Raw genomic sequence first — 23836 nt, 5'->3', positions numbered from 1 at the left:
TATTTTTATAGTGAGCCATTTGCCCATGATGCCCATGATCATATCTCTGTCCTCCACAAAATGTCACAGATTTGCATAAAATCCAAGGATCATTTGAGAAACCAGCTAATTTACTCTACTTTACATATGACACAAATGCAAATTCTCAAATTAGATAATGCTGGCAAACCAGCATATCTGTAATGTTCACCAGCATGGACATATAACAGTAAACAATAAAGCGTATAAGCTCCAATAGAAGATACAAAAGAGTATTGCAAGTCTTATGTTAACAGAGTTGTCCCTTTTACGTTAAGAGTTCATTGTGCAGAATATAATGACCATGGAGGATAGACTATAGTTGACTTCTATTCTAAAGCCTACACTGTAAATGCAAATTCAGGGAGAATTTACATTAGGTCATGAGAATGTTTTGCACCAAAAATGTTTTATTGTATTAATTATTTATTATTCCGACACGTTGACCTTTGAAATAAATTCATTTTCTTTTTTTCATAAATCCAGCTCCATGACATCCAATATATGAAAATGAATTGATAATTGTCTAGGCATTTTGACAACGATGTGTGCTGCCATTTCAAGCAAATGTTGGCCAAAGACAATGCAACATTTAAGAATGAACGATATAGATGTAACGTGCTAATTCATTTCTCACCCTCTTTTCTTTACGACAGAATTCTTAAAAATACATAAACTGAATACAAGGACAAGGTTTTTTATTCACAAATCAGCATCCTAAACCCACAGATCTCAAAATAAATGTCCTCCTTAAATCTTCATACACTCACATCTGAGGACTGAATGACTGTGTTAAGAAAAGTGAGTGAGATAATATTAATCCAAAGTATAATAACGTCAACATAAATATGCTACAATTTTAAGACATAAATATACACTGACAAACAATAACACATGGATTGATTTAAAATGAATTTATTCCAGCTTTAACACTGAATCAACAATAATATGAGCATTGACTGCTTTCATTTCAATGTATCTGCTGTGCTTATTTATATTGTGTGTGTTGTTTATACATATATTGTGTAATAAAACACATAAATACGTTATTAATCTGAGAATCGTTTTTATCATTATTAATCCACAGGCCCATCATTGTCCACTACAGTAAGTGTGGAGGAGCACACCACCTCCCCATGTACATTAGTGGCTCTGCATGAGTACAGACCGCTGTGGTGTAATGAAACATGCTCGAGGGTAAGCGTACAGATGCCGTTCTCCTCATAATCCACTGTTACACACCCTTCCTGCATATCCAGCAGCTCACCATCCCTCAACCACACCAAATCAGGATCAGGATAACCTGAAAGATAAATACACTGATCTCCACCACTGTGCTCACCAATACATTTTCATGACCTTTCCATTGGGTTGTGAAGACTGGACGAAGAATTTTTCAATTTCATTCATTTCTGTTTAAAGAAATTTGAGGTCTGTATCGAGAAGTTAAAAAATCTCCAGTGGTGTGTCCTAACCTGTAATGAGACAGGAGAGTTTGGCACTGGAGCCCTGTGGGACAGTCAGGTCACATGGAGTCTGAGTAAACTCGGGTTTACATTGAAGCTTCAGTTCCAGAGACTGCAATGCTTGCTCTGTCTCTATAAAACACATGAAAAAAGCAAAAACATTACTTACCACCGCAAAACAATCTATCTCAAAATAAGACCCTCTCCCAAATATTTTCATGTTTGTTTTCTCACCATCTACAGGGCTCAGGCATGCCGAACCTTCTGGTTTGGACATTAAAGCCATCCTTTTCAGAGCCAGCAACGCTTTGCCTGTTTTCTAAAAGTATAAATATGAATATACAGCCCCAAACTTTAATTTAATCAGTATCGTGGTCATTCCAGTCCAGTGTGTTGAATTTCAACAAAATCTAACCCCAGGAGTAACATTAAGCCATATAACAGCAATGTGAAACACTGACAGCAAGACACATGAAAAATTCGAGATTATGAAAAACATACTTTGTACTTTTCCTATATACAATATTACTTTTCAGTATTTAAGGTCTGAAAAAATACAGAGGATCTGTTCTGTTGTTTTGACCTGTTTCTCCTTTCATTTTTCTGCATATTAGAAACAATATTTTTATTTGAAATTTGGGCGAAATATCATTAGAAGTTCACAGAATGAAACAAAAATATTTTACCTTAACACAAACAGAGTAAATTCAAAGAAACTGAAATAGTTTTAAAATGGTCTCTTAATTGTTTTAAGAAATAATTAGTAAAACAAGAAAAAACGTGTTCATTTAAAAATGGCGTATCACAGGAAAAGACAAAAACAATTTTTTGATTAAAATTTAAGCACAATAAGGCCTTGTTTGTGCCCATCTATTTCTGTATTACCTTCCACTTCTGCCTAGTAAGAAATTTCTTGATTTTATCTTTGGAGAGGATTTTGGTGGTACTGTTGGTGTTGTCTACACACACATATGCCATCCAGGCGTGGGCCAAAGCATCTTCACATGACATCCTACGTCTGTAAAAGAGTTCAATACAGAATAACAGACAGTTAGACTGAGTGTATGTAGACACATGTGCAGGATGTTGCAATACATGCATTTGGATGATGAGGGAAGGGACTGATATTGACGGACCTGGCATCTTTACTGAGGAGAGAGCTAATGAAATCCTTTGCCAGGTCAGTGATCTCTTCAAAGCTCTCCTCGTCAAACTCCCACTGTGCTGCTGTCACAAGAGCCAGAGTCTCTGTGTCACTTTCACCCTGAAATGGGGATTCGCCGCTCAGCCTGCATGGGAACAAAATCACAGAGAGCTGTAGAAAAAAAGCTTGACCACAAGGGGGCAGCAAGCGCTTGACTGTGGAGGCAGCATGACCAGACTTCAAACACTTCTCGCAGAACTCACAGGATGTAGCAGATGACCCCGATGCTCCACATGTCAGTGGACAAACCGACAGGCTCATAGCTGATGACCTCTGGAGCAACAAATTCTGGAGTGCCATGCATCACCTTCAGAGGTGTGGAGGGATCTGAGTCACACATCAGATGCACACAGACACACATTTTACTCTTAGATCCCTTCTTAAAGTGTAGCCTACTTTAACAGTACAGTGAAGGATTAAAATGTACTGTTAATACTGTGAAATTACTTACCTAATTTGCTGGCTAAACCAAAGTCAATGATTTTGATCTGAATCCCAGTTCTGTCCACACAGACAATGTTCTCAGGTTTAAGGTCCAGATGGACGATGTTTTGCTGGTGCATGTACTGAACTCCCTCGAGAATCTGACGCATGTAACCCACACTGGAAACCTCGGTGTGGTCAAAACTATCATCTATAATACGCTCAAACAGCTCACCCCCAGCAACGCTACACAAACATACACATTAGACATATTAACAACAAAAATAATAAAAATCTAAATGCAAAAACCTGCACGTATTACATCTAACACACATGAAGCCAAACAATCACAAAGTGCTCCCTTCGTAACACCAACAATGAAAGATACTCACTATTCCATCACCATGACCATCTCCGGCTTGTTGTCATATGCAGCCAGACATTGGACCAGTTTAGGATGATTTAAGAAATTCATGAGCTCTATTTCTTTCCTTGCAGCCTCTCTCTCCTTTGCTCGACGTCCCTTATAGAACTTTCCAGCACATACACGACCCGTCTCCTTATGGGTCAACCGAAAGACCTGGCTGAACTTCCCTCTAGGAAAATATAATGACAGAGATAACATGCTTACAAACAGAATGTCCTGTAATTGAAGGTAACTGAACACTTAGGAATCTGACATGAATGGGAAGCGGGTTTATTAGTTCTCTGTAACTTATCTTTCCTTCTATCTAGTTCTTAAGAAGTACACCTTATATTTTGAATCAAATTTCTTGGAGTCAGTTCAGGAAAGCCCTATTTCAGACATTAAATACAAAGGGTCATTGCGTAAACATCTATAGATTTTCTAGGGAATTAGAGTCATGTATAGGCGTTGTTTCCTTTTGCACGCAGGAACATGTATGCACTGAACATGCCCATATTGGGGTTGAATTTTCATTGAGATTGACAGGCCATGCAAACAAGTGCAACAGAGCCTTGTGCGTGTGTGGACGGGGATACTTACACTCCCAGTTTCTCCTGGACAATGTAGTGATCAGTAACTTTATGATCAGTATTGATGATCACGTTCACATACTTCACTGGTGTATCTTCGGTGGATTCTCCTTTAAAGAGAACACAGACACTCTCATTCACTGTGAGAGCCAAAGCTGAAAGAATCACAAATGGCCCTCATGTTTACGTCAATGGCATTAAATGCTTCCTTCCTGTATACAGTCTGGTACTAACAACAAATAGCTGCTTATTACAATCAAAAAGAACAACTGAATCAGAATAAGAGATACAGAATAAGACATTTAAGCCACATGAACAGGAAAGCATTGAAATGCTTAATACAAAATTATAATAAAATTATTCAAAATACCACCAAAAACCAAGGGGCATTTATTAAAATGTAAGAAATAAGCACAAACACACTTTGAAGGAAATCCTGAGTTAGGTTTCTAAATTATGTAACAAGACATATATTGTATAAAATTGGAATACACTTATAAAAGGGATACACTTCTGGTTGTAAACTTAGTGGAAGTTATATAGTTTGAAATTTTGTTTCTAATGTAGCATTTTATACACTCTAAATATTAAACAACACATATTTTGTGCTATAGACGTTTTACACATTATGTTTTTTAACATATTATGAGTCACATTTAGTTGATGTTGGATAAGAAATAATAGGCACTGCACAATGTTCACTTCAAAGTAACACAAAATGCGTTTTTCTTAACTACTTGTGCAGTCAAGGACAGATTGTGTTTTGTGTTTAACACAAACGTTTTTGGAGTGTACATATTAAAGTGTCTAATATTGTCAATATTCTCATTTTTGGAATTACATGTCATTAAAGTTGAGAAGTATTGTATAAATGTTTGAACAAAGCTTGAAACAGCGTTGCCACTTCTTTTATACATGAGAGAAACATAACTGCTGCTACTCATAATCATTCATGGAATTTTTTTATCATGAAATATGGAGATACATGGTTTTTGAAAGACAGCAGCAATAAGAAAGATTTATCTTCATTGTTAGTATTTTATTTTACATTTATACATTTGTAAAACACCCTGTAATGTAAATGCAAAGATTATGTTTCACTCATTACCTTGGTTCTCCATCCTGATTGGCTGGGATTCTTGACTTGGTTCACTGACCCCGACAGCGTTGTAGGCCCTTACCCGGAAGCTGTAGTCTCTCTGTGGTAGCAGGTCTGAGCTCACCCTCAACGATGTGCTCTTGCACTGAGTAGTTAGCGATCTCCAGTGGCTGTTCTCAGCAGGGCTTTCACAAACCTCCACCACGTAACCTGTCACAGCAGTACCACCATCGTAACAAGGACCAGACCAGGACAACACGAGAGAGAGAGGGGATACAACGCAGGGCACAGGACAGGAAGCAGGAGGCTGGGGCCGATCTGCATAAAACACATGCAAACACGTACAACATTATGCACATGCAAAAGAGTGTAGCAGTCGCATGGTCAATGTACAGGCTGTCAGACTTTACCAATGAGACACAGTGTCACTGTATGTTGAGCAGAGCTCTTGCGATCCCGTGCAAATATCGTATAACGCCCAGAGTCCTCAGGTACAACTTCAGAGATCACAAGAGAGCTGCTCTCATCACAGTTCTCTATATGAAACCTGGAGCCTTCTACCACCTTAAGAAAGAGAGATCATTACACATCACTCTAGATCTTTGGATGTTTTTTATCAAAGGGGCCTAACGATGCAATACTGTTACATACTTCCTCTTTGTTTCTCATCCAGCAAGACACTACAGGAGAACTGCCTTTGAACACACAGGACAATCGTGCGGTGTCACCAACATGGACCTCCAAACTATCTGATGGAGCTAACAACTGGAGTGGAGCTGTAAAGATCAGAACAAAACACAAACACCTTGTTAGGTGCTTTTTAAATAGAGAGCTATTTTCCTGCTTTTCAGACTTTTAATTTGCATTTAAAAATGTCTTCAAAGACAAAATTGTTTAGGCTTTTCTATCTACATAAAATTTTGGCATTACACTAAATGTTTCTTAATTGCCACATATGGAAGCCATAAACCACAATGTAAAGCAAAGTAAAAAAAGATTTTTTCTCTTCAAATTCTTCTCTTAAAAAAATAAAGAGAGAAAAAGGGTAAAACTATGGCGTAATAGACTTTGACATCATAATCAACAATGCCGTCACAATAGACTATGGTGTCATACTGCATTATGACATAATAATAAATTATGACGTCATTTTTTTTTTCTTGACTCAAGAATCTTTTTACATTGCGGTTCGGGGCTTCCATAGTCACATTTGTGTTTGTGGCTGACAGTTCACATAAAAAAGTAAAATCTTGCATCATTTACTCATCTTCATGTCATTCCAAACCATGACTTTCTTCTGTAGAACACAAAAGAAGATATTTTGTAGAATGTTGGTGATCACACAACATTGGCCCCCATTGACTTTGGACTTTGGCCCCATCCATTGTATGGATACTAAACCTAAAGACATTTCTCAAATATGTCCTTTTTTTGTTCTAAAAAAAAAGTCATGAGGGTGAATCAATGATGACAGGATTTTTATTTTTCGGGTAAATTGCTTTTTAAAACATCTGTCAAAGAGCAGCTTCGGATGTATAGAGGTGAGACCGATTTGTCTCTGAATTGAGCCTGATAAAGATATTAAGAGACCTTATGTGAATTGACAGTCAAACATGTACAGACATTTTTTATGAATTATGTATAACAATCACAAAATGAAATAAACTTTATTAAAACCGTTCTTGCTAAGTGTTTTTACACCATGTCGTATTCTATAGTGAATAATGCACAATTCCGCCGAGAAACCAGTGACACATCCCTTCACACAATACATTCAGTATTCAAATTAGCATTTAACAGATGTCTCGAGGTGTTTAGCTCTGCACAGATAACACAAACACAACACTATCATATACAGCTTAATAAAACAGATAGGGGCCTACTTGAAAAAAGTGGACTGACACTGGCATTATTCAAATTAATAGATTAAAACCTGTTTATACTGCTGATAACCTCATGTCTTTGAACAGACCTTTTATAGTACAGGCCAACAGAGAATGACCACAGATAGGAGTGGGTTTTACATAATAGATCAAACAACTGCAAGCAAACAACCATCATTCAGACATCAGTGTGTTACTGTCCAGCCCACAGATGCAAACAGATCAGACAAAGACAAAAGTCTGGACTGAGAAACTATATACAGCATATGGACATGTGAAACGTATGAATGTCATTGCATTACAAATAAATTATTAAACCAAGTAGCATTCCAAAAGTTCTCAATTTTTATTTTTTTATGTTCTGTATATTTGTTGTCTCACACAATCAAATAAATAAAGTGTATCACTTTGATGCAGTGTTTAAAATAAATAGTCTAACTACTACATGATAAATACCAGTTGCCATGACATACGGAAGACTTTAGTTCCTGGTATTTAAAAAAACCCTGAAAAGCCCCTGAAGCAACCAGACAATCTGGAAATTAGTGGAATGTTCAGCGGCATAACACAAACTGCTGCTAAAAGCAATCGAGAGTGGTTACACTTAAACTGCAAATTCTAGACTAAATGCACTTATAAGACATGGTCTAACTACAGTATTGTGTGTGAGGCTATAGATCAGGGGCCAGTTGCATGAACATAGCCGCAAAGTTAAGACTTAAGTCTTTACCACTAGTCTCACTGACTACAATTAGTTAGGACGTATAAGTCTTACTTTTTAGATTTTAATGAGACCAATCTACCTTTTTATGTCACTGACTTAAAGAAGCTATTCCCAGTTTTGAAGTAAAAAATCGGATGACTAACTTGTAAGACTTGTCTAAGCAGTTTATGCAACCGGCCCCTGGTGTCTCTTTAAGAACAACAAATGAGGATGAATAAAGACCTTCAGATTCTAAGAAGATTTAATTAGATCTTTACTTGTTTCTAACGGACACGTCACTGATTCTTCTTTAACAAAAATGTATCAATAAAAGAACAACAAATTCTTTTCAGTCAAAGAACTAAAGAGGTGTCAGTGGATTGATGGTCTTACCTGTTCCGGAGCTGCTTCTTCTTTTCACTAGCACCCCTGAAAACAACAGTACAAATTTGTACAGAATCACGTGTTGTGTGGGGGGGAATGCCTTTCATCATACAACAGATAAACTTTGCTTATCATACACGGGAGGAGTCTGGTGGAGAGGTGTGTGTGTGTTTGTATGTGTGTGTGTCTAAGAAAAATATGCCACAGATAAAAGAGAAATATGTCAACAATGCCATTATCATATTAGGATATTGGACAAACAATTTGAATACAAAATGTATAATATTTAAAAATACACAAAGAAAAAGACTGTTTAAAAGAACTAAAGTGTTCCATGTCTCAATTGTGGTTTCATGCATGTGAATTCTTGAGTGGAGCTGTTGTTGGTGTCATACCTTTTTTGTGTGCTGTGGAGCTTGTCATTGGACTTCCTGTGTGGGGTGTCTGGGGAGACTGAGGCTCTTTAAAAACGCTGATATCATCTGGAACGTTCTGAGGTGAGTTTAAGACCCCGTTTACCATTTCAGGTGTGTGAGAATGAGATGACCGAGAGTCCGATGTGTGTCTAATGTTGTTGTGGTCCCCAAGAATTGTCTCATAGTCTTTTTCGAACAGTCAATTAGTTTTTGAAGAGGGGGGTGTAGTAAGTAAATGGATGAACAAGTGAAACAGAGCGAGAGAGAGATGGAGAGAACAATTTTAGAGAAGTGAATTAACATTGTTAAGCTTGTCAGAACAACATGCATTTGATTTTTTTATGCTATTAGTATTTTTATTAACTACGGTTTATGTCCTGAGCTACTGATCATCCACACACACATGCTGGCTAAACTCTTATATTTTATGTAAACAGAAACACCTTCACGTTCTGACTTTGACCCAGTGCCTTTCTAAACAACAGATCATTGCTGCCGGATAATTTCTACATGGAAAAGTTATTGCGCACGTGACTTTACAGTGATAGTTCGCCCAAACCTGAAAACGATGTCATCATTTACTCACCCTCTTATCATTTCAAACCTGTATGACTTTCTTTCTTCCGCAGAACACAAAAGAAGATATTTGGAAGAATGTTGGTAACCGAACAGGTTCAATGTCTATAATCCCTTTTAGTTTGTTAACCTTAATTCAGTTTGTTACCTCTCACACATACTGCTGCACTGCTTGATGTTTTCCCCGCTGTGTTTTCAGCGACACAGGTGTAAGCCCCAGCATCCTCCGGTAGGCACTCCTTAACAACCAGACTCGAATCTCCTCCCTTAAAAGAGGATTCACCAAACCGCACAGCCTCACCTGAGACAGGTGTACAATCATTGGGAGGAAAGGGAGAGACAAAGGCCACAGTGAGGTCATTGTAAAATGATGTGAAAATAGGCATAGGATACAATCGGCCTCTATGGCGCAATGCATTCTCCACTGCATCAATGCTTTAGCAAGTGTTCATGGAGCTCAATATCTATGAACACTGAAAAGTTGAAACGTTGATATGAAATGTTAGGTGACAAGCCAGTCCCAAAAAAGTAGTTCCTTTTGATGTGAGGACATCAGCGGTCAAAGAACACACAGGTCGAGGGCAATGCCAATATGGCGTATGTTGTATGTCTGTGTTTATCCCACACTACATACTGTATCTGCATACACACAGGATATAGTGCACTACGTGGAGAGAAGTACATACTTGGACAGTACTGGATTCCGGATATGGCCCCTAACTCACCATTGTGAAGCCAGGAAACACTGATTGGCTGACTTCCCGTGATAACCCCCTTCAATATGATGTCATTTCCTTCATCCACCATGCAGTCTTGGAGGGGCTTGGTGAAATGGGGTGGAGCCAGACCCTTCGAGTGGCTGTTTTCTGCACTTACTAGCTTGACAGAGAAGAGAGAATGTTGTTACACACATTTGAGATCAGCTCAAGTTAATTTACATTATGTTTGGATTATATTTACATAGCAGAAACTTGCGTACTAAGTGAGTTTCAACAATGCACTAACTCTTCGAAATGTTAATATACATACGAATATATGAATCTGTATGTGTATTTGCCTAATAAAGTGCCATTATGGTTAATCTTGTACCACAGACTTATTTATTTGATTCATGCTGAACTAAGTCTCTCGTCATACTGCAAATCACACAGGAAGAAACAACGCTTATTTAAATGACTTGCATACCCGTTTATTCTCATCTACATCCTTTGTTATCACACCCGTCTCTTACGGGGAAGTTTAGAATCACAAGTATGTATCTTACACACCACAACAGAATGACAAAAAGAGACATCAAGCAGTAGGCCTACAAAAAAGCCCCAACAAAAACACAACAAACATAACTAATACATGTTTGATTAAAAAGACATCAAAAGCTTCAGCGAAACAATGATTTGATGCTGCTCCAACAACCGGTTTTTATTTCAAACATCCTGTTACCTAAGATTGTATAAGCATGTTGTGGAGCCATTTAATCTGATATCTTCAATATATATACAAGCAAAAAATAGATTTATCCAAAATGATCCAAATGAATCTCCAAGTGCATCATTTCCATTTCACTTTAATCTCGTTCAGCCAATTGGCTCTGTGCATGCGTAACTTTTCCGTGTTTCACAGGAAGACCCATTCTAAATGTAATTCAATGTTATAACGAAATGTTAACTTATGAAAGTATCATTTCAAATAGGTAGAACAGTACTTCTATATACCACTACTGTGTGCCGCATTGTACAGCATCTGCTAAATTGAAAAAATTTCTCCTTTTCCCATTTCTCTCTGCTTTACAGTAAGTCTCCCCAACAGTAAACTTCTGCGAAACGTAAGTAACGTGTGCATATAGCCCATAGACATGTTGCATAACTTTTAAGTCGTACTTTCCTTTTTTTACATTTAGGCAAGCGCTTCTGTTCTCACCGTAGATCTCATGATCCACTGTCCTTTGACCTGCGGCCCAATTTTTGCGACTTTTGCGAACGTAATCATTGTTTGCTCATGCAAACCACTTTTTACTAGTTGTCTTGACAACACACTGCGTGAAAAAGGAAGGGTTTAACTCCAATGAAAGTGTACCTTACTGAGAAGAACATGTTCCAAATAATTAGAGTCTCATTTATGATACCATGACTTTTTTGGTATTAGATGACACGACAGTTAATGCAAGGAAGGAACTGAATTGTTATAATCTCTCAGTTGAATTACATTACTTGTTGTGCACCTCTGCCATAGACACATGCTTTTCTCACACAAACCTGAGCAAAACAAAAGCTTTTTGTTTAAATTAGTGAGGAAGAAATTTCCTTCCAATGGCAACTTCTAGCCTGGTCTGTAATTTGCATCCTGAGGAAGCCGAGATCCAGTGGCTTCCAAGAGTACAGACAAAAAAATCATCTTTTTGTAAACCGAAGAAAGATTATGACAAAGACGATTCTTTTAATATTCTTTTTAATATTTCTAGGTCTCTAGTCAAATGAAAGCAAAGTTGTGACACAAAAGGACAGATTTCCTTGTTGATTTGGTTTAAAACATGCAAAGTGAAATCAGACTTGTAGACCATACAGTACAGGGGGTGGGATTGAATAAAAACATTTCCTTACAATAAATCAGCATTGTGACTATTAAACATATTTCCTTACAAGAAATCAGCATTGTGACTATTAAACAACAAATCCATCCTAAATATGTTCCTGAACATAAGAACCTCCCCTCTCACCTGAGATTGGAATTAAAATAGCATACATTAAATGTGTGTCACGTTGTCTGAAAACAACAATTTGCTCGAAAAATCATACATTTAATCTCAATCAGAGATCGTCTTGTCCACAACATGCCTGCATTGAGATAAGCATCCAACAAACTTCCAAACCGAAACATGCAAGCACAAATATGCAAACATTGAGAGTCACACATGTCTATGCACAAAGAGACTTGCCTGCACAAGCTGTCTCTTCAAAATTCCTTACAGCTGCAGGTTGGGGTACTTGTCTACCGGCCTCCTTTGAATGGGGGCCCGACAGCTGCATCCTGAAAGTGGACACATAACGTGTATTCCCGTTGGTTATGCTCATTTCTCCTGTCACTGCTGACTTTATCCTTACTAGAATTTCATACTTTGCAACTCATTTCCCAATATTCTTATCACACAGCTCCCTTTTTCCTGTGTCACACAGTCTCTTCTTACACACACGTCTTCTTTCTCTTGTTCTGTTTTCTCTGCATCTCTAGTTTGTGCTGTTCTGACTCCACCCCTTTCTGTTTTTTACTAACGTCAGTTAAGCTCTGGCCACCTTGTTCTGTCCCACTGCTTGGATTGTCACAACGCCTCCAAAGACACCACCCACAACAATCACAACGTTTCACCCACTTTCTTTAAAAACATAGTTCTGCTTTGACTGTGGGAAGGAGATAGAGAGAATAGGTTATACAGTAATTATATTGCATACACTTTAAGAGCAGAATAAAGACACTAAAGTAACAGGTTACAAACTAAATCAAAGGTCATGCATTTTCGCTTCTCTGTGATAGCTCTCGTATTATCAGTTGAACTTTGACTGTGTTGTTTCTATGCCATGTGCTCTCAAGTGAGACTCGATTCGATTCTATCACCATTATATGGGGATGTTTTCACAGTTTGTAGCACCTTTGAAGATGCACTGTATTTGTGTTTTGGTTATTTGAACATAACATTTATAGGACAACTAATGAATAAAACATACTTGGAATTTGTTTCAGTAATCTTTTGCTTGCTTGGCAAAAATAGGAGGCATGATGGCATATAGGGGTAAACTGTCAATTTTTATTTAGGCAGCCGGAGCTTTAAAACAAACATTTAGCAAAGTGTGCAAGAAAAACAACACTACACATGACAAACACGACAAATAAGCTAATCAAAGCTGATGGTCTCAACTTTATTGTGTGTGCGTGTGGTGTGATGAGAAGGTGTTTGCTTTGGACATACCAGTGCTATGAGAAAGCCAAACATCACACTAAATACCTCGAACACGATAACACAGTCAATAATACACAACATCAGCTTTACTGTGTGTGTGTGTGTGTGTGTGTGTGTAAGAGAAACCAGCGAACTTCAAATAACTGAAAATGGGTGTTATGTGCTTCTCATTAGCAAGAGGTCATTGCACAGCTGTGTTTTGGGGATGTTTCACTAACTACAGTATTTAATTGTAGTGTACAGTCAACCTCATTATCACAAGATCTGTTAGTGTAGTTATAAGTGGAATGTAGACAGGAAGATCCTGGGAAACAATTTATGAATGACTGGAAACAAAAAACAGATAAACATTCAGCTACTGTGTTTCACATGGTGGTTGATTTCCCTTCGGGCTACAAGCTGAAAAAGTTTCAAGACACTCAAAGGGCCTTAAAATTATACGTTTTCTTCAAATTTGTACTGCAAAAGAAAATAAACAAATAACCATGTTTAAACAGGCTTCCAACATTGTAATATGAGCAAAAATAAATACTGGAGTACAATTTTCACGCACAATATTTTATTAGACAAAAATTGACCAAATGGGCATGTGTAAAAAAGTCATTAAACATCAACTTAATCCTTTAATTATGTTATAAAAACTGGGAATGTTGCATTTTTTAAATATACAAATCTGGTACGTTTGCGCACCCTAGTGGGAAGAATAAGGAAAAACAAAGATAAACTTTACTGTGTTTAGAAAGCATTGAACTTGTGACTGATCAAGGTCACTTTCAAAAGGTATATAATTTTATCAAATCTACCAAAAAACACAATTGTATGTGAATTATATGGAAGAATTGTATGGAAGAATATATATATATTTTGGCACTGTATCCTTGTCATTAATATAAAATAAATACATTTAAATACACAATCAATTATTTTAAGCTTGGAGCTTGAGAGAGCTTGTATAAGACAAGCTCAGAGCACACTCGTTCACCATCATAGCCTACACATAAAGACGTGCGTGTTTCTCGTGGTAAACAAACAAACAAACAAACAAATGTTGCTAGGAAATTTAACACAAGTTGCCACAAACCTTCGTGAGCACCTTGTTTGTCATCAAACTGAACAATTATCGACACACCACATTTCTAGTAACTGAATGGGTACTTGAATGTGTATTAGTTTGATGACACTTCTAAACCTACACTTATTTTCTCATCAAATACTGCAACTATACTGACACACATGCCCCATGAATAACCTTTTCCAGTAGTGATCGTCTAAAAGCCTTTCTTAACCAAATAGTAATAATAACTGAGTGGAGCGGATGTGAATGTGAACTTCCTAAGTAAGATATAATGATGGGTTTGGGGCCTCTGGCGACTTACTGACTCCTTTAATTAGACTGTGTGAGACACAGATAAATAAGGGCAGTGGCCAGCAGATGGCACTATGTCTGCGTAAACCTCTACTGTAAGTACAGTAAGAAGAGTAGTGCGTATTGTTTTACATGTGTGCTGGCTATTCCTCAAGGCTCCTGTTACATAAAACAATTTATTTTACGTTCCTTTTTGTTTGTAACTTTTGTCTTTCAGTTTATGTTTTTCCCGTAGAGCTGCATTCGAGAAATTCGTTATGCATTTCAGAGATCTGAGAGTTGAGAAGGGATCCAAACTGAAAGGCAGTGTGTGTGTTTTGTAAAAACCTCTTACCTCCAATCTGGGGCCCCTCTTTGGGCAGGTCCCAGATGGAAGTGATTACACACTGGAAGGGAAAAATTAGAGCAAATGTACAGCCCATCAACTTTAGACACAAACTCGCATGCATGCACAAACACACGCATGCACGCACGCACACACACATAAAAATCTTGCTCACTCTTTAATTCTCTGTGTTAAACTCACATGCACTCAGTCACTCACTCACATCAGCACGCTTACTCTAACTGCCTTTATTTTGCCTTCAGCAGGGCTCTCTGTCGGGACAGTATAACTGTATGCTAGCCACCTCGTCTCTCCTTCTCTCCTCTGAGAGAGTGTGTGTGGGTGGGAGATGCATTGTAAATTCCTAAAGATGAGCCATTTTAAAGGCCTCTATTACTGTAAAACCCTTACGCTCAGCGACTCGCTGTCGGGAGCCAAAACTGTTACTCATTACTCACTGTTACTTCACTGCAAACCCGAGGCTGAAGACTCGTATTACAGCTCCACCCTTAAGGCTAAGCCTCGGCCCCAGGCCAGCCCGTGCCAGTCTATAGGGCGCCTGAGGGTGAGTATCCAGAATGCACTGCAGTCATATCACTTTGAGCATATCTATGACTGAGAGACTCACGAGAGATCTGCAATCTCTTGATCCAGATACACCCATCTCAAACTTTTAATACCAAACCACATTCTGGCTTAAAACTGTTTGCGCAAGAAGGTGAGCCTACAACAACTTACACAAAAGTCGAATAACAAACAAAATTCTGCTGGTTAAATTAAAGGAATCATTTGTCTAAAAATTAAGATCTGGTCACAATTTACTTTCCCATAAGTTGTTCAAAAGCTATAAATATATTATTTTTGTACTTAACGCAAAGATATTTGGAAGAATGTTTTGTAACCAAACAGTTCTGGGGCACTATTGACTAACATAGTAGTTTCCTACATTCTTCAAAATATCTTCTGTTATGTTTACAGTAACAGAACAAATACATGTATAGCTTCAGGGTGAGTAAATGATGACAGAATCAATATTTTGTATTTTCGGATGAACGATCTTTAAGAAAACCAGCATACCAACATCCTGTGCTAAGGGCAAGAAATGAAATAGTACACATTTCACTCACTAGTAATCCTTTTATAATTGTTTATTTAAGTTTTATTATTGTATTATTTAATGGCCGTATGGCAGTCATAGGGCATAAGCTAGTTGATTATACTGCATATATTTGCATGATTCTTCTGCATAGATCAGCAAACAGATTTTAGATTCATATAGAGGTTGTCTTATAATTCCCAGAATAAAAAAACATACTAAAATTCATATTTTGACTAAATTTGTGTTCCATAACTAAATGAAACTGCAATATGCAATAGTAACAAACCTAAATTACATCATTTTGAATTTAAAATCAGAATGTCAAAACCAACGGTTGTTTCTGCAGTTAGTGCCCAGCACTGAATCATCCACCATAATCTGTCCATTTCCCCCAAATCTCTGTTTTGGTCCATCTCAGCCTGTTGTCAGTCGCTTGTCTTCAGCTCACAGACGTGCTTGCATGCAAAGAAGGACATCATCATCATCCTCGCTGGGTGTCTTGGTCTGTAAATAGCCATCACACACAAGCACACAGTCATAACACAGCTGTCGTCACTTTTCTGAAAGGCAGCTGGTAGCAGAATCTGTTGTTGCCACACACAAACTTCAAGACATGAAGAATTCCCTTTGCCAAATCAACCCACAGACATAGGCTTGCTTCAAGACAACGATAAACGCACGTTTATGCAAGCACGGGCATGCACAAAAACACACAAAGATGTTGATCATTGATAAAAGCATTTTACACTCTGTCAGACAGGCCGCAACAATTAAACACAGGAAGTAATTGTCGCAGGGGAAAGTAGGAGCAGGAACACAACCCACTTCCTGTTTGCATTTAATAAAAGAGGCCAATGGAAACAGATACAGATAGAGGGTGTGTCGTCTGGTCGGCCAGTCGAGGGTTGAGACACAATTCTGAACTTCCCCCACCGGTGCCAAAGCTTCATGCCTTCTGACACACCTGCTAAAAAAACAAAATCACACATGAATTTCCATGCTGGTTCAAGTTGGTAATGCTGCTTTGGTGGCGGTCAACCAAGTGGACAGTGTATATGCATGTGTGTATGCGTGCATGAGAGTGTTTTAATCACTATGTGATCTGATGGTTAACATTCCTCTGTCCATTTAGCATGTCCATTCATGTCCCAGGGGAGGAGATAAAATCGTTTTAATTCCACAAACATAAAAAAGTGAAAACACGCACAGATCAGAAGATCTAAACCCGGCGTACCCTTTTCCATTAAGTTGATAAATGTCAGTTTTGTCTAGTTTACCTCTTTGCTTATGTCTGCTCACTGACAGCATAGCAGGTTTAAAAACATCTTCATTCTAAAACGGCAACAACCCGTTAGAGTGAAATACACAATAAGCACTGAGAAATGCTTTGATCTGCATGGTTCTTTAACAGAGGCTATGAAAGTCTGGGAAGAGAGAGGTCATATTGACACTAAAGTTAAAACTTCTACATTGGAAAACCATCAACATTTTAATGCATGCCAATAGCGGGGAGCCAATTCTCTCAGCACGCCTTCACTTCTCTTAAAGCAGTAAAAACTAAACTAAGACAGATGCTGGAAGAGCATTGTCACGGCAAAGCGATGAAAAGACTGAATGAATAATAAATGCAGAGTTCTGTGGCTTTAGAAACATGTCTTTTACGTTTTGAGTTCATCTATATGCTGGTGAAAGCTTCGTGATACGGAATCATACATCGTATGGGACCGGATTCACTAAACGTTCTTAAGAAAATTCTTCTTAAATGTCTATTTTAATATATAATATTCTTAAATTCAGATTTCAGAAAAAGTTAGGAATGTATTCCAAAAAAACTCCTTAAGACAGTTCATAATTTTTTTCTCAAGATTGATTTACAAAGCATGTCATATTATTCTTATGATAATATCATTTAAAGAAAATATTTGAAAACTTAAGGCGCAACATTCTTACTTATTTCAAAAACAATCTTGTATTTTGTCGGTTTCAATCTTATAAGAACAGTTTCTTGAATCCAGTCCCTGGTTATTTACGGTTATTTCATAAGAAAATATGAAACGCATTAATCATATTTGTCAACTTATATTTCTGTTCAAGTCTTGAACAGCAAGTCAGATAAAAGATAAGAGATAAGGTTAATATTGCTGGTGGTGAGACTTGTTAAGTGAAAAATTGATGCTTATTCATCTGTTCTGTTGTTCAAAATCTCAATTTACTTCAATGTGGCTTTTTTCTTGGTGCTTGCTTGTTTGGGAAAAAATGCAAGAAATATAGCAAGAAAAGCTTTTTAGTTGATAATGTGGGAACTGCAGTGCTTAATTTTCCACAAAATCATCTCGACTGTTTTAAATTAAACCACCCTTTTTACTCTATTGCTTAGTCATTTTTTCCTTCCTCCACTATTTCAATTGAAAAGCCAAACAGAGATTGTTTTCAACTTGCTTAAAAGCAACCTCTAGACAGGTCAGCTACCTCCCACACACGCAGGCACACACACAAGCACACACGCTGTCAGCTGCCAGCCGAATTCATAGAGTGCAGTCTCATCTCTATACTTGGCCACTGGCTCACTGCATTCCCTACTTTTATCTAAGGAAAACAGGGTGTTGTGTATTGCAAAAGTAACAAGGAATGCCCAATAATAATAATAATGGTTTATCATTACATTATTTTCTGTTCACACCTAAACAGATAACCTGACTATGGATTTTCATTTACAGCTAATCTTTTCTGTTACAAAAGACATTGATTTATCCAGTTACAAATCCGAGAGATCTGCTCTATCTAACCTATACATCTCTCAAGACTCCCCTGAGGGATCAAGTCATGCACCACAAGAAGAATAAAAGTGATGACAGACTTTGCAGAAGTATCTCTGGAGACGTGAATACCTTCTTATCTAAAGGTTCTGTTGAGCTGTCAACAATATAACCACTATCTTTGAGATCATCTGAGAAGTAAAAAAACATTGGTTTTGCTTGGTTTAGAGGGAGTTGAAAGTAGGAATTGGCGTGAGATCCCAGCACGATTCCATGTTTTTGCACACAGAGGTGTTTTTCTTTTAACATTACTCTCCTCGACTGGTGTGGATCGAAAGACGGGGAATAAATGTCTGAGGAATATTTTAGGAGTTAGGGTGGATCTAATTTCTTCTCTGCATCTCCAGCATTACATCATTATCTCCGGAGGGTACTGAATTGCTGCCCTGTATCTTTCAGGGGGATTCCAACAATGACAGTGTGTACTTAACACGTGTCTGCATTTGTCTGAATGTTTAAGGAGATTATTTTAAGAGGGAATGGTGCATTTAATTTTACTGTAACAATCAGGAACACACCATACACACACATTTCTGGGTCACAATACTGTGTATTCTATCATATGTTTTTGTTATGTGTATTGAACAAGTGGGGTTTGATTTGATGACTTTAAATGAAATGATAAGAGGGTGAGTAAATGATGACACAGCACTTTCCTTTTTGGATGAAATATTCCTTAACTTCAATATGTACAGTATCGAAATTACACCAACATGCAAACTCATAAAATGGTGGATATGCAGAATATGTGTACATTTATATGCCTCTGTAACCACATTGAAAAAACTTTTTTCCCACCAGCTTCTTGAGGTTTCACCCTGGAATGCGTTTTAAATTCTGGGCTCATATTGGCTGCTATATTCCCCATTACTTTGCCTATATTTAATTTCAAAGGCATCTTTAAAAATGAAATTAGAGTTTTGAATAAAAGTGAATATGATGGCACATGTTTGTTTTGTCTTTGATGCTCATGTAAACATTTATCATACATTTCGACATTGTACGTGTGCGAGCACATACACACACACACAATGGTGTATGTTAAATCTAAGATAATGAATGTGTTCAGGGGTACGAGTGAATGAGTGTAAAAGAAGACGGCACACATTGCAGGGCTGAGCATGAAATTGGCTGCCCAAGGGCATACATTAGATTAGAAACCCGAGCTCATAAACATACAAGCCAAACCAAGGAGAACCAAAAAAGTTAAGGGAGACATGGAAAGTTGGTGGAGTAAAAAACCTGCAGGAGTTCAGTATTAATCCATAACAGACCTAACACTGGGACCACTCTAGACCAATCTTACCTCTTTAGTTGCATATCTAAAATCGGCTAAAACACATCTTTTCCATCAACATCTGACCCATTAGTACAGTCTTCTAATACTTTACCACCCCCCCAAAAAAGAAATTCTTAGCTTCGTATACTGTGGTAGGCCAACTGAGACCAATTTTACTGCACTTATGCATTTTTGTTCTTTTGTTGCACATATTGCTTCTATTGTTCTCCCCTACTTTGTAAGTCGCTTTGGATAAAAGTGTCTACTAAATGTGAAATGAATATGGCATTCACAGTGATGTACTTATGCACAAAACCCCATTCGTTGCCTTTAAATGTAATGGTTTTTAGTCTCATTCCATTGTTGCCTTCCAGATTCAAGCAGACAAGCAAAGGTCTAGAGAGTAGCTCGGAGCGTAATGCAGGCAGACGTAGACACAGAATCATTTAATCATGTGCTTTTCATTTTTTTCCACATGCCTCAGCTTGGAGGACCATGCGAGAAACAATTGCTCTGCAACGACTGTCTACTTCGCACCACAATCAAACAAAATACGGTGTTTAATTGGCACTCTCTCTCTTTCTCTCTGACTCACACACGCAACCATTCCAAACTCTCGACTGTGTTTAAGATGGTGGTTCCAAACGGTAAATTACATACAGATGGATTTCATTTTTGAAAAACACTATTACTCCTCAGTCACTTATATGAACTTAAATCTGCAAAACAGCATAGGAAGAGTTTCTCTTTTACTGGTGTAATAAACACGGTGAGATACAAGGCAGACAAAAGGAGTATTACGAAGAGCACCTTTAATTTGAAACAAAGGGACAAACATGAGTATCTGATATAAGATAAAAAATACCAGAGAAAGAGCAAGATAAAGACAGCGGTTATAAATGCTAAATAAGTGAACCACAAAATGTGAAAATACAATTGCTTAAATACAAATATATAATCATGTTCAAATAAAGATTTTTACAAAAACTATATACAATGTTTTAATTACATTGAACCGCCTGCTGTATTACATGACATGTCGTCCTCTTTCAGGCTTTTATCCCCCCACAGCTCTATGCACTGCTGTTTGTTGAATTCCCAGCTGGTATCTCACTTTCCAAGTAGAGTTTTTATGGCCAGCAGCTTATGAGAAAAAAACAAGAGGGGCAGCAGAATGGGGGAGGAACACATTTCTGCACATGGTATCAAACTGGCCGTGTTTGTTTGGCAAAACCAAAGTGGTTTATGTTCCACTTCTCTTTCCACTTGAGAGTCCAAGAACCCAAACTGCGCCAACGGCTGACATCTGAAGAACAGTACTTGAGGAACAAAGACAAGTATAATTGCCTTGAAAATACTAAAACTGAAGGCAATTTATTTCAGTTTGTATTTCTAAAACTAAATCAGTTTTAACATCAAAATTGTCCTTTTTCAAACAGTGGTCTCCCCTTGCCCGCCACTGGTCAAACGTGTGTAAAACTTCCTCCAAGAGTGCAGCGTCTTACCAGACCAAATCCAGAATCCCGAAGTGATCCCTACAATAAGAGTCATGAGGTACTTGATCATAAAAACCGTGAAGTCAGGGGTCATGTGTGGAGCGGGCTGCATTGGGCAGGGAATGGCCAGGCTCTTACAGTTTGTACTGATCCAGCTCCTCTCCCAGTGCTCTCTAAAGGCCTGCTCGTAAAAAAAGCAAGCGATGACGATGGTGGCCGGGACAGTGTAGAGAACTGAGAAGACACCTATGCGAACCATCAGCCGCTCCAGTTTTTCCGTCTTGGTGCCATCATGCTTCATAATGGTGCGAATGCGGAAGAGCGACACAAAGCCAGCAAGCAGGAAGGAGGTGCCGATGAACAGGTAGATGAAGAGGGGGGCTAGCACGAAGCCCCTCAGTGGATCCAGATTATTCAGGCCCACAAAACAGACCCCACTTAGCACATCTCCATCGATCTGTCCCATGGCCAGTATACTAATGGTCTTTACGGCTGGAACGGCCCAAGCGGCCAGATGAAAGTACTGCGAATTGGCTTCAATGGCTTCATGACCCCATTTCATACCAGCAGCCAGGAACCATGTGAGAGACAGGATGACCCACCAGATTGAAGAAGCCATGCTAAAGAAATACAACATCATGAAAAGAATGGTGCATCCTTCCTTTTTCGTACCCTGAACAATGGTTTTATAGTTTTCGGTAAGAAAGCGGTCATTACACACGACTTTATCTCCGAGAAAGTAGCCAGTGATATATGCAATGGAGACCATGGTATAGCAACCAGACAGGAAGATAATAGGACGCTCGGGGTATTTAAAGCGTTGCATGTCCACTAAGTATGTGGTTACAGTAAAAAATGTGGATGCACAACAGAGGGAGGACCAAATGAGAATCCAAATACGCGCAAATTCAATCTCCTGATCAGTGAAGAACAAATAAGGCCCGTGCGTTTTGGAGGACTCGCACGGAGCACCACAGTCCAGCTCACCCAAAAACTTATAGCCGAGGTAGGACGGGACTTTCAGCCTTGACGGACAGCGGAACGGTTTGTCCGGCGTCGAGTACAGATGAACTCCGGGTGTTCCCGGGATAGGCATATGAACGGGCGACACCGTGGCAGTGGACTCGTTCTGGCCCACGCATATGTTTCCGTCTCCCAGCACGGGGAAATGTTCACACCTCAGCCGCTCCGGCCACTGAAAGCCGAACTTGTTCATAAGGGCCTCGCAGCCGTGCTTTGCCCTCTCGCAGATAGAGCGACATGGAGGAATAGCTTTCTCTAAAACCGTGCACACAGGTGCGTACATGGAGCACAGGAAGAACTTGAGTTCAGGAGAGCACTGTACCTTTACCAGCGGGTAAAACTGATGCACTTCCAAACCCGCATCCTCTTGATTGTAGTGTCCAACCAAGTTTGGCATTATAGTTTGGTTGTAAGCGATGTCCGTGCACAACGGGATCGTTATGAGCTGACAGAATCCATGGTCAGGGACAGCTATTCCATTATCCCCGTTATATTGTCCAGAGGCCAATAAACAGCACGGCAGCGTCAGTGCCAAAAACAGACAGAAACGTCTATTCGCCTTCATTGTACCTAAAAGTTCCGTGAGCAACTGCCGCTAACTTTCACTTTGCATAAATTCGCTACACGAACTATGCTCGTGGTGGCATGGTTTCGGCTGATCTAAATGAAAAAGACTCGACGAGCCCACGAGCTAAAGTAAACTTTACGATGAATATCTGTTGCGCGCAGAAGTGACTCCATGACTTTTCCCCCTTTGTCCGCCAGACTGTTTCAAGTTCCCCCTGGGCTGCCTGTTACGAACTTTTTAAGGGAGTGTGAGAAAGGAGGGATTTTGGGGGTCTTGAAACAGATTCCCACCCTAAACCATCCTCGCAAGGTCTTCTGTTCTGACCAATAGAATCAGCGGGTTCCCATATCAACACCATATGCCATTACTTTTCTGAAACTGTGTACCTTATTAGTTTGGGAAGAAAATCATGCGAATGTGGATTTAAGGGTCTTTTTGTCTTAAATCACAATGTCCTCTGAGCTCTGACCAATAGAATTACCCCATATCCACACTTTATGCCTTGAGTAATCTCAAACTGCAAAACATTAAAAAAGTTGTAAATATACCTCTATCTATCTATCTATCTATCTATCTATCTATCTATCTATCTATCTATCTATCTATCTATCTATCTATCTATCTATCTATCTATCTATCTATCTATCTATCTATCTATCTATCCATCTATCCATCTATCCATCTATCCATCTATCCATCCATCCATCCATCCAGTTAGCTAGCTAGCTAGCTAGCTATCATCTAGTC

The 23836-nt window shown here is 38.6% G+C and overlaps 2 protein-coding genes across 3 annotated transcripts; both read right to left on the bottom strand.

Moving 5' to 3' along the window:
- Positions 1-917: 917 nt before the first annotated feature.
- Positions 918-12480, bottom strand: mylk5 (myosin, light chain kinase 5). Of its 2 annotated transcripts, XM_079456646.1 has the most exons (18): positions 12280-12412; positions 12101-12192; positions 9894-10043; positions 9317-9469; positions 8572-8778; positions 8186-8221; positions 5858-5982; positions 5617-5770; positions 5216-5524; positions 4118-4217; positions 3504-3707; positions 3140-3357; positions 2892-3015; positions 2621-2773; positions 2370-2502; positions 1719-1803; positions 1494-1616; positions 918-1321 (listed from the first exon to the last, which is right to left on the bottom strand). In XM_079456646.1, exons 2-18 carry the CDS (start codon positions 12189-12191, stop codon positions 1095-1097), a joined length of 2592 nt encoding a protein of 863 aa, XP_079312772.1. In that variant the 5' UTR covers position 12192; positions 12280-12412; the 3' UTR covers positions 918-1094. The 2 variants fall into 2 exon arrangements, with proteins under 2 accessions (XP_079312772.1, XP_079312771.1); XM_079456645.1 differs by having other exon boundaries at positions 12101-12480.
- Positions 12481-20801: 8321 nt separating this feature from the next.
- Positions 20802-23283, bottom strand: fzd2 (frizzled class receptor 2). Its single transcript, XM_079457048.1, has one exon. The coding sequence runs from the start codon at positions 23084-23086 to the stop codon at positions 21434-21436; it is 1653 nt and encodes a 550-aa protein (XP_079313174.1). The 5' UTR covers positions 23087-23283; the 3' UTR covers positions 20802-21433.
- Between the last annotated feature and the right edge of the window lie 553 nt (positions 23284-23836).

The sequence above is a fragment of the Barbatula barbatula genome, assembly GCF_947034865.1.
Source record: "Barbatula barbatula genome assembly, chromosome: 5".
NCBI lineage: Eukaryota > Metazoa > Chordata > Actinopteri > Cypriniformes > Nemacheilidae > Barbatula > Barbatula barbatula.
This window is presented reverse-complemented; position numbering and strand designations above follow the sequence as displayed.